At 42.3% G+C, this 12,047-nt stretch overlaps 1 protein-coding gene across 1 annotated transcript in view; it reads left to right on the top strand.

The window, feature by feature from the left end:
• Positions 1 to 1,192: 1,192 nt before the first annotated feature.
• The window catches only part of ANAPC5 (anaphase promoting complex subunit 5), a 37,871-nt gene continuing 27,016 nt past the window's right edge, over positions 1,193 to 12,047 (top strand). Inside the window, exons 1-4 of the mRNA XM_004430003.3 lie at positions 1,193 to 1,475; positions 4,424 to 4,503; positions 5,165 to 5,274; positions 6,128 to 6,320. Of these exons, the coding sequence (XP_004430060.1) occupies positions 1,269 to 1,475; positions 4,424 to 4,503; positions 5,165 to 5,274; positions 6,128 to 6,320 (590 nt within the window). The 5' untranslated portion in view covers positions 1,193 to 1,268. The remainder of the gene's footprint in view (positions 1,476 to 4,423; positions 4,504 to 5,164; positions 5,275 to 6,127; positions 6,321 to 12,047) is intronic.

Raw genomic sequence — 12,047 nt, 5'->3', positions numbered from 1 at the left:
GCCATGCTGAGGCCGCGTCCCACATACAGCAACTAGAAGGATGTGCAAGTATGACATACAACTATCTACTGGGCTTTGGGGGAAAAAAAGGAGGAGGATTGGCAATAGTTGTTAGCTCAGAGCTGGTCTTCCTCAGCAAAAAGAGGAGGATTAGCATGGATGTTAGCTCAGGGCTGATCTCCCTCACACACACACACAAAAAGTGAAAAAAAAAAGGTTGCATGTCATTGTGAATGTACTTAATGCCACTGAATTGTAACTTTAAGTGGTTAAAATGGTAAATTTTATGTTCTGTTTTTTTACAATAGAAAAATTAAATAAAAATAGAAAGTAACTAGTCATAGAATTTTAGCACTGCAGAGGACTTAACACATCATCCGATCTAAACTTTTCATTGTTAATGTCACTGACCCAAGTTCAAGGAAAGAGTAAGTGGCTGTCTAAATCACGGAGCTAATTAGGCAAATTATTATTAATAATAATTTCAGGTTATAGAGAAGTGTCTTGGGAGAGGTCCAGATGAATGAAGGAAAGTTGTGAAAAATCGGATTGAAAATATTGCCGAGGGGTTGATTTTGGAGGGCTATGAATGCCAGACTATGGATTTCCTAGTTTATTAGGTAGGAAACAAAGACTCACCACAGGGAAGTGATATTATCTTCTATTTTTCGTTAGGATACACGGCCACTTGCAACCTGACCTGGCCACCTGCAAATGGCATTTGGAACTACTGAGAACAAAATGTTTATTATTTAAAGAAGAGCTTGATGAAACTCCCAAACTTCGAGTTTAAAATTTAACATAATGGAGTAAATATAAATTTTAAAGGTGTATATTTAATTTCGTTGCTTTTAACCACAATAATTTTAAAATTCAATTTTAATTGTTTTCAAATGAAATGAACAAACGGGCAGCCCCTCTGGCCCTTCAGCCCTGGTCCCCAAGCGTCGGCCACCTTGCACTCAGTGCCAGTCCACGTCGCCCAGGAACCTGCTCTCCCTCGGCAAGAGTTTCTGTAGGGACTCAGTCTTTAGGTGCACCGCCTTTGCCCCACCCTTCACAGCACTCCTGGGCATTCTAATTGGCTGTAGCCCGCCCATGTGCTCTGCTCTGGTTGCTCTGATTGGCCGACGGCGTCCCGCCAGAACGAAGATGCCCGTTTCCTGGGCTACGGCGCCGGCGAGCGGAGGCGTAGGTCCGGGTGCTGTGCCCTGAGCCGGAACCCGGGCGCAGGGGCGGCCGGGCTCCTGGACTTAGACGGGGGCGCCATGGCCAGCGTCCACGAGAGCCTCTACTTCAACCCCATGATGACCAATGGGGTGGTGCACGCCAACGTGTTCGGCATCAAGGACTGGGTGACGCCGTATAAGATCGCGGTGCTGGTGCTGCTGAACGAGATGGGCCGCACGGGCGAGGGCGCCGTCAGCCTCCTGGAGCGGCGGAGGCTCAACCAGCTGCTGCTGCCGCTGCTGCAGGTGAGGGGCCGCCGGCTCCGCCCTGCCGGGAACCTGCCTGAGCGCCTGCTCCGTGCCGGGCAGCTCCCTGGCTGAGGGAGCGGGGGTTCATCAGATGCTCTCCCTGCCCCGGAGGACCGCGAAAAAACAAAGATAGCTGGTACCACCAGGAACGCTCGATGAGTGCTTACGATGGGCCAGGCGCCTTACGTGCATCATTTTTTGCAGGTTCATATCTGGCCCCAGCAGTTATTAGCTGAGTGACTGGGAAAAGAGTTCTTTTCTTAGATCCTCTTCTTCTGTAGAAAGGGGCTACTCGTAGTCCTGAGGGTTGGAGACACGGATGAATCACACCGGCTCCGTACCCTAAGGGACTGTCATAAGTAGCAATAATGCCATAAAAGTAACAGCGAACATCGAACACTTGCTGTGTGCCAAGCACTTTGCGTGTTTTATTTCATTTTGCAAACTAAGGTTGTAGCTCCGCCGCTTACTAGCTGTGCGACTCGGGCAAGTCCCATAACCTATTTAGGTCTCTGCTTTCTTTCTGTAAAATGGGAACAGTAATAGAAACTGTCATGAGATGGCTGAAATTAGAAGATCCATGGGAGCACTTAACAGTGTGTGGCACATAGGAAATTCTCCATCGGTGTTAGCTGTTTTCATTTTAATGTATTCTTGTAAGGCGTGTACCTTCTGTTATCAGTTGTGGTTTGTCAGTTTATTTGTGTGATTATATGACTGATGTCTCTCTCAGCCACTAGACTGTAACCCCCATGAGAGCAGTACTTTGTCCTATTTTTGTTCTCCCTTGTATCCCCAAAGCCTACTACAGCGTCTGAGTACATAGGTGGAATGAGTGAAATGTGACATGCCCTCCTGGTGGATGGGTGTACTCAGGTGAATGGGGAGGACTTCTTAGGGGAAGTGTAGTGTTAAGCTGGGGCTTGAAGGATGAGCAATTTTCTGTTGAGGAAGAGTGGGGCAGAAACAAAGATCAGGGGTCTTGGGCCCCCAAATTATGGGATATGAAGAGGTAAACCTAATAAAATTAGTACCCAGAGTTGCATTTCTGCAACTCAGTATAGTTTATAAAGGGCGTTTTTTAATCCATCACCTGTATTTGTTGGGAAGAGAAGGGGTACTGAGGACACAGGTTAAGTGGCCTGCCCAGTTAGTTAAGTAAAAGGAGTGGGTTCTCAGTAACTTGCAGCTCCCAGTCCTATCCACATTGCTATTATTATAAGTGCATTTCCCCCATTATTCAAATAAAAGTTGTAACACTAAAAAATTTGGTAGAGAAAGGAAACAAAACAGTACTTCTGGTGTCTTCACTCACACATGTTTCTGCCTTTGCTCATGCTGTTTTTTCTGTCTTGGATTCTCCTTTCTAGTTCTTTGCCTTGCTAATGACTATGTAGTTTTAATCAACGTGTATATAGAATTTGTCTAGTAAAGTTCCAACCAGACCTCAACTTCTTATTGTTTGGCTTTAAAATTAGCTGATTTTTAACTACTCAACTAATACACAAAGATTCGTTGTAAAAACTTCAAACTGATGGAGTGAAAGGTTATGGTTCTTCTGCATGCTCTCCACTCCTGTTCCCTCTCAGAGATTATCACTGGTAATGTTCATTCATTCAACTATTTATTAACAGTTCAGAATGGATCTTTCTAGACCTTTTGCTATATGTAAATATATATAGATAGGTAGATGCATGTGATTATAAGTATATATATGTGTGTCCTTTTAATTTAATTTGGCTTTTTTTTTTATATAAGTGCTGCTTCTATTCTACAGCTTACTTCTTTCACTTAAGTCTTGGAAATCTTTCTGTGTCAGCACATTTGAATAGATATACCTCGTTCTTTTTAATGGCTGCACTGTATTTCACAGTAAGAAAAGAAACAGTTTAACTCATAATTTTAACTAATATTAAAATTTATAATTTATTATAAATTATAAATTAACTCTTTATTGGTGAATTTATAGGTTATTTTCGGTTTTTCTTCATTTCAAACAATGCATGCTGAACATACTTTCCCCAGAAGTGGAATTGCTGGGTTATCCACATCTAAAATTGGCATCTATACTGTCGCCTTACTCTCCAAAAAAGATTCGGTGTTTAATTTTAAACCTCAACTAGATTGTAATCTTCTTGATGGCTGAGGTTGCGTACTCTCTGTACCTGTTATGGACTTGGGCACATAGTATGTCTGCCTACCTTACAAGGTTTTGAAAAGGATCAAATGAGATTATGTTTATGAAAAATAGGCCACCTGTGTTTGTATAATGTTTTCCAGTTTACAAAGCACTTTTCATTATCTTACTTAATCTTTGCCACAAACAAGGGAGATGGTTATTATTATCTCCATTTTACTGATGAAGGAAACTAAGGCTCAGGGAGGCTACAACTTTGCCATGATTACAAAACTAAGAAAGAAGGAATGTGGGGCTGGCCCGGTGGCGCAAGCGGTTAAGTGCGTGCGCTCCGCTGGGGCGGCCCGGGGTTGGCAGGTTTGAATCCTGGGGCAGGCCCTGACACACCGCTTGGCAAGCCATGCTGTGGTGGCATCCCATATAAAGTGGAGGAAGATGGGCACAGATGTTAGCCCAGGGCCAGTCTTCCTCAGCAAAAAATGAGGAGGAGTAGCAGATGTTAGCACAGGGCTGACCTTCCTCACCAAAAAAAAAAAAAAGAGGGAGTGGTGGGTCCTCGGACTACAGATTCTATGCTGTTTTTTTCAATTGTAAACCATTCTACCGACTAATGAGAATGCTATGCAAATGTAAAATATTACTTTAGTGTTTTATGTAGATAGGTTTTTTCCCTTCCTGATTTGAGATTTCGTGTTTGGAATGATTGTTAAAGCAGTAGGGTTGATAAGTGAATTCATGTTTGCAGCTGTTTATCAATCTCCAACTCTTTAAAATTTATCCATAACTTCCCTATCTCTCCTTTACCTAGGGCCCAGATATTACACTGTCTAAACTATACAAGTTAATTGAAGAATCTTGTCCTCAGCTGGCAAATTCTGTGCAGATCAGGTAAACTTCATTTTCTTCTGTATATATGAAAAGATGTCAAAGTAGATGAAAATTAGAAAAGGTACATAGTAATTAATTCCTAAAAAAAGATATCTTTATTCTTCTAGGATGTTTTCCTAAGTACCTTTATTTAATTTTTTTTTTGAAATATGGATAACATTAAACATACTGCTTCAAAATTTAGTATTCTGTATGGATCTACCTTGTTCTTTTTAGTTGTTGCAGAGAATTCCATTTTTACTGGGTGATGTGTTACTTTGAGAAATTTTATGATCAAGAAAACATCATTAGGGAGCCAGCCCCATGGTGTAGTGGTTAAGTTGGGCATGCTCCACTCGGCGGCCCAGGTTCGCAGGTTCGGATCCTGGGCGCGCACCTACTCGTCAGCCATGGTGTGGCAGCGACCCACATACAAAATAGAGGACGATTGGCACAGATGTTAGCTCAGGGCGAATCTTAAAAAAGAAAACATCATCAATGATACTTTTCAGAATATAGGAGTGACATTTTGGATTATCAAGTTTGTTTTATGTACCACCATTTTATATGAATCTCTGAATTGCTTTTAAAATAGATTTATTTTAGATAATTGTGGAATATGAAATGCAGAAAGATGTTCAAAGGGCCTTCCTAAAATACCCATCTCAATTTTCTCATTTAGAATCAAACTGATGGCTGAAGGCGAATTGAAGGATATGGAACAATTTTTTGATGACCTTTCAGATTCTTTTTCTGGAACTGAACCAGAGGTTCACAAAACGAGTGTAGTAGGTACGAAGCTCTTCTGAGGAGGGCAGGGAGTATTTTCGTCTAAGTGAGCAGCTTTGTAAATCACATCTGTCATTACTCTGCTGTATCTGAACAAACACAGTGGGGATGTTGGACATGTTTTAGTTTGTATTTATTGCCTTGCTATTTTGATCTCTGTTTAAATAATTGTCTTGTGGAAAAGCACCTTTGTTATGTCTACAATCATCAAAGTATTAGCCTGGTCCTGGAGGCTTTTAGGGCTTCTCAGCTCTTTCCCAGTCCTCTGGATCGCTTGTCTGCATCGTACAGCTCTAAGGCAGGGTCACCAATTAAACTTTTATGAAGAGAGGTAAGTAAGAGTATATTATTGATATGGTTTATAAGGCGAGGGCATGCCTGAAATTTCTTGATGCTTTTCTGTTATCTTTATATTCATGCTCCATCCATCTGGCTTTTTTGCGTGGTAGTTTTATGTTATTCAACACCAGTTATTTATTGATCTCCTATGTGCCAGGCTCTGGACTTACAGGATAAATGTGGACCTTCCTCTTATGGAGATAACATTCTGGTGGTGGAGGGCCAGACAGTAAAAAGTAAACAAATAAATAAGATAATTTCAGATAGTTACAACAGTCGCGAAGAAATAGATTGGATGGATAAAGAGTGGTGTGCGGGTGGTAGGACTGAGCCCTGAACAAAAAGAAGAAATCAGCTTTGTAAAGGATAGGGGAAGAACGTTCTAGGTGGAGGGAACAGCACCCACAGGTGTCTCTCTTTGATTCTTTTGAAGGAAGAATTGTGACAAATAGTCATCAACTTTGTGTAGCCTGGATCTCAGTTAATGCCTTCACCTTGTCTACATCTTATTTTGTAGGTTTATTTCTGCGTCACATGATCTTGGCCTACAGTAAGCTTTCTTTCAGTCAAGTGTTTAAACTGTACACTGCCCTTCAACAGTACTTCCAAAATGGTGAGAAAAAGACGGTGGAGGATGCTGATATGGAACTGACCAGCAGAGAGGAGGGCGAAAGAAAAATGGAAAAAGAAGAACTCGATGTATCTATAAGGTAACTTGGGTTTTTCTGACAGGGATCCCTTTCCTGCAAAATAGCATCAGTACCGGCACAATAAATCCTCCTTCATTCAGAGTTCACGTGCTGGCCATCATCTTTTTGCCCTCCAGATCCAGGAAGTTGACTCATACAGGCTGCATCATTGGGCTCCTTGCCCTCTGACTTCTGATTGGGAGGCACTGGTGGGGAGTCCAGAGGGCCAAGGAGAGTGAGGTCAGGGTGTTGTTTCACTGGCTCCCTTCCTTTGTAGTTACGGTGGGCTGACTGTAGGATGACAATTTCTATCAGGTGGCCCTCTGCGCTCCTCTGGGATCCAGTAAATAGGAAGATTTTCCAGGCCTGGTGTGTAATGTGCCCCACTGTTACCAGTCCTGGGGGACTGTATTGTCCCTTATGGCTTCTCTCTTCTCTGTCCCTATTTTTGTAAGTGCTCCTTTATTAAACTCTTCTCAAATTACTCCATTTGAATGTGCTTTTTGTTTTCTGCTGGGACCCTGACTGGTAGTGTTTATTACGTCAGAGAGAATTAACAATTGATTAATTCAGGGAAAATGTATTAAATGCCTACTAAAGTTCAAGCACTGGGGATGTGGTCCCACTGCTCACCTAGTTGTTCAAGCTCAAAACCTAGGAGTGTCCTTGGTTCTTCCCTCTCCTTCACCCCGACAGCCAGTCCTCCAGCAGATCCAGTCAGTCCTTCCTCCACAGCATGTTTGGAATTAGTGCACTTCTCTCTATTGCCACTGCTCTCCCCGAAGTCTAAGCACTGAATCTCTTTTCCTGGATGGCTGCTCCAGCCTCCAGCCAACTGGTCTCCTTGCCTCCACTCTTGTCTCTGTACAGTCTGTTTTTCGTGCAGCATCCAAGGGAACCTTCATGACTGTAATTCACACCACACACTCTTCTGCCCCAAACCCTCATTGACTGTCTTTGGAATTTAGACAGAAATCCACGCTCACCATGGCCTCCATGCCTGCATGACCTGCCTCCTCTCGTCTTCCCTCCCTCTTTCTCCCTTCACTCTCAGCAGTCTAACTGCTCTGGCCTGTTTTCAGTTTCTTGAATACTCCAAGCTGATTTCTGCCTTAGGTTGCCTGGAATTCTCTTCCCTGGCTTCTCTCCTCCCTTGCTCCCTTTCCCCGTTCAGATTTCAGCTCCCATGTTCCCATACAGGCCTTCCCTGAAGTGACCTCCATCCCAAATACTTCCGGCTGCTTTATTTCTTTCATAGCTCTCCTTGCTAAGTAACTTTTTAAATTTGTTTGCTTATTCATTTATTTCTGTTTCCTCTGCCTTCACACCCCTTCAGAGCTAAGACCCTTCTCTGTCTTGTTTCACCAGATTTTTGTCAGTGCTGACTATGGTGCCTGACTCATAGAATGTGTCTGTGAATACGTGTTGGATGAGTGAATGCAGAGAATCAAAATATGCAGTCCATCGCCCACACTGGTAACTGGCCCCATAACACTTTTTATTGACTTCCTCCCCTTCACTGCCTCATTTCTCCTCTCCCCAACTGTTACCTGGGATCACCTCCCAAATAAACTACTGTTACTTGGAGGGAAAAACGTGCGCGTGCGCGAGTGCGTGCGTGCGTGCGTGCGTGCGTGTGTACTTCATATTCCCTGGTCTCAAGGAGCCCACAGTGTGGTGAAGAAGACTGACACATAAACAGATCATTACAGTACAATGTGTTCAGAGCTCTGAGAGAAGTAAGCCCCACCTGCCCTAAGAAGACTGACTGACCCCCTTGGGAGGTGGGGAGCGACTGTGTAGACAGTTCTTCCATACAGTTCCTAGGAGTGGCCTTTGTACTCTTACTTCATTTGTTCAGCATACACTGGGAGCAAGAAGATTGTAAAACCATTAGGTAACGCTTAGAGTTGCTTACAAATGCTCGTCGTCTAGTGGAAAGGCAGTACTGTGTAGGGTTAAGAGTCTGCCTCTGGAGTCAGACCACAGGGTTTGAATTCTGGCTCCTCCCCTTATGCCCTGTGAGACCTTGGACGGGTCACTCACCATCTCTGTGCTTCAATTTTCTCATCTGCGAAATGGATCTCACATCACCTCCTTAGAGTGGTGTTGTGAAATTAGATGAGAAATCCATATCAAGTGTTATAACTATGCCTGGTATGTAGTAAACATTCAACAGATATTTGATCTTATCCTGCTTCTCTAATTTCTCTTTTAGTTAAATCCCCTTCCAGGCAACAGTGTACTCTTTGTTCTAGCTACTTTATATACTTAAAGTAGCAGAATGTCACTTGTTAAGAACTGTTAAAATTCAGACTTTCCTTATTTTGGTTTGACTTTCTCCTAAATTAATCTGGTTTAATTAGGTCTAACTGCATCTTTTTGTGTTTACCCTATTCTACAAATTCATTTGTGTGTAATCCAATGTATTTACTGTTCAGGTGTATGGTTTCAGAAAATAGTGTATATTTAGTAAACTGCATTTTATCACTGAAATGAAAGAAATGTATTATTTAAATGTTACTCTAATTAAGTATTATAATTCTTTGTCCAAAAAGAAATGATTTTACTTGCTATAGGATTTTTTAAATTTTATAACATATTTACATACATTTCTTGATTGTTTTAAAAAGGAAGATTTAATTTTTTTTCTTTTTGTGATCTTTTCTAATGTTTTATTGTGTTACGATAAGTTTCTCACTTTAGTTCTTTCTTTCTTTTTAGTTATTAGAATGTTTTTAGGTCTCTTTTCTTCAGGGAAATTATTTTTCTTGCCCTAGAAATCTGTATTAAAATTAGAAAGGGGAAAGTAATATTGAATAGCTTCCTAATCTCCCATCCTACAATGAAATTATTCCTATTTCAAAATGGGAACCCACCTGCTAATTTAGAAGAGAGGGAATAAATATTCAGTCAACAAATGTTTATCAGATGTTTTTTAAAAATCCAATTACAGAGGAAGAGAAACGTAGCTTCAGCTTTTCATTTGCTCAGCGGCAGCTCTTGTGTCCTGCAGACAGAGAGCAGCCGTATAGGATTGCAGCATGTGAGTTTGCCGTGGAGGCTGCTAGTCTCCAAGCTGCTGGAACCACATCTTCTCTGTGCTTCCAAGAGGACCTGACATGAGTAGAAATTCTCTGGTATTTCTTCACTTGCCAGTGATTTAATATAAATTTGTCAAATTCACCAATGTGGTCAACAGTATTTACTGAGTGCTTCCTGTGTGCCAGGTGCTATGCTAGGGCTGTGCTGTCAGCAAAAAGGGGAAGTCCCAGTCCTCGTGGCGTTATGAGGGGAGGGTCAGATAACAGGGAAGTAACTAATTGAATAAGTAATGTAGTTTCAGAGAGTGTCAGTGCCGTGAAGAAATGAAATGGGACACAAGGATAGAGAATAACTGTGGGGTGCTGTCAGGGAAGGCCTCTTTGAGACTGGGAGCTAGGTGATGAGGAGCCAGCCCGGAGAAAGTTGCCAGAGTACGTGGCGGACGCAGGGCGCCCAAGACAGGACAAACTGACACGTCGGAGGGACAGACGGAGCACAGTGTGGCTTGAGCACGTGAGGTCAGGGTGGAGGGGCTGGATCGTCCTCTCTGGTCGCACACCTCAGAAGGGTTCAGGTCTTCATGGCCTCCTTGGGTGTTTAGTAACTGTTTCCTGTCTCAGTCCCTCCCCTCCCCTGCTTTTGTCCTGTCACTGCCCTGCTCAGAAATCTCCAGAGATTCCACAGTCTCCCAGCCTGGGTTTGAGGCCTTCCGCAGTTGACGTCTCTGACCTTATCTTCTGTTTCTCAACTTGGATCTTTTACCCCAGCCGGTCGGGTCTGCTTGTATCCCTCTTTTCCCAGGTCTTTTCCCGGTCTGTCTTGTGTTTTCTTTTCCTGGAATGCCTTCTTCCTTCCTCATCATTTTCTCCACTCCTTCCCAACTTTCAAGTTCCTCACCTTTCCAGCTGGAGTGTTTCTCCCTTTTTTCAGTACAGAGATCATGTTCATACTTGGTATTTATTGTTTACTGCTATCTTTCCGCCTGGGCTGGTCTTAGCCTTCAGCAAGACTGTAAGCCCGTTAAGACATTGCATTTTCCTCCAGGACCTAGACTTGTGTTTTATGCATTGCAAGTGCTCAAAAAAAAAAAAAAAAAAAAATCTTTGTTGATTGCTTAATCGTATATTTTTAAAATTTCAAACATAGTGATAGATTTAAGCCCTAGAGTTTCCAGACTCCTTTTGAGAATCTGATGAATGCCATGTTCTGTCTCCACATTAAAAAGCATATCCATGTGGACTTTTGCATGTAGTTTTACAAGGTTCATGGACTCCTTAAGTCCATCTGTGGGTCCAGGTGAAATGCCCTTGATGTATAGCACTATTAAGTCTAAAATTCTGTCTCAGCTGATAATTGGATTCATAAACAAGGTATACTTGAGCCTGTTCCTAAGTTGAATATCTCTGACTTCTTAAGACTTACTTTCTCTGCATGAATTTATGAGGCCCCGAGGAAGCAAAGGAGGAGTGAGTCAAGGATGATTTGGGCCGTGGTATTTTTACTTGTTTTTCCCAAGCTTGTTCACACCGGCCACGGTTGCCACCATGGAAGCCAGAGCCAAATTTAGTCTTCATTTACAGTAACTGTATTTCCCTTCATTTGTAGCAATTTTACCTTGTGTGATTCTTATTTTCTCTTTCTATCTTATTAAATTTATTGCTCCTGTGTCCTTTATCATAAGATACCTCAAATCTTTTTATTTTATTTATTTATTTTTTTGTGAGGAAGATCAGCCCTGAGCTAACATCTGATGCCAATCCTCCTCTTTTTGCCGAGGAAGACTAGCCCTGGGCTAACATCCGTGCCCATCTTCCCCTACATTCTATGGGACGCTGAGGCAGCATGGCTTGACAAGTGGTGTGTCCGGTGCGTGCCTGGGAGCCAAACCTGTGAACCCTCGGGCCGCCGAAGCTGAGCATGCGCACTTCGCCGCTGCGCCACCCCAGCCGGCCCCTACCTCAAATCTTTCTTAGGAAAAGGTGTGACTGAATAAAGCATCTGGTAACAGTGAGCATTATGGGCTTTAGAGGAGGACAGGACCAGCAGTGCTGCGTCCAGTTTCGTTCAGATTTTCATCTGTCTCTAGCCTTTTGTGTGCAGCCATATTTGTTTCAAGCCTTGGACTTACTTTCTTTATGGGATATGTTAAGAGAAAAGGACTTTTATTGCCCAGACTCTTAACTGTTTTCCATTTGAGAACTTGGCCTGTGAATTTTTTTTCCATTTCCCTGTAGGTCACTCGGGGCTGGTTCTTGGCAGCTCTGATAGTTCCAGAATCTGATACACTGCCTTATATCAGCAATGAAACCAAGAGAATATTCGAGCACCTCTTCCAAAAGTGTTTTCTGTGGAACACTAGTGCTTCTGAGAGATGTGAGGAAAGGATTCTTTGTTCTAATGATTTAGTAAATGGGACATTAAACAAGAGTGAATAAAGTTTCTTTCTGTTGGATTTCTCTAATGTGCATCATGACTCTCCAAGCAAAATAAGAGTATACAGCTTTCCCTAAGTTAGTTAACTTCAGAAGCATTTTTTTTCTTTTAAAATACCCATTTATATTCTGTTTGCATGCAACAGTTTGAGAACTGCTGTATTAGACACAGAGTGCTTATACAAATATTATTGATGAATAAATTCATATTTATACTTATTGTAATCCTAAACAGAGAAGCCATTTCTTTAGAGTCATGTGACAAAAGGAT

This window comes from Ceratotherium simum, chromosome 35 (assembly GCF_057802395.1).
Source record: "Ceratotherium simum simum isolate JZ-2026a chromosome 35, ASM5780239v1, whole genome shotgun sequence".
Lineage (NCBI taxonomy): Eukaryota > Metazoa > Chordata > Mammalia > Perissodactyla > Rhinocerotidae > Ceratotherium > Ceratotherium simum.
The sequence above is the reverse complement of the archived record's forward strand: the minus strand, read 5'-3'. Positions and strand labels throughout refer to the sequence as shown.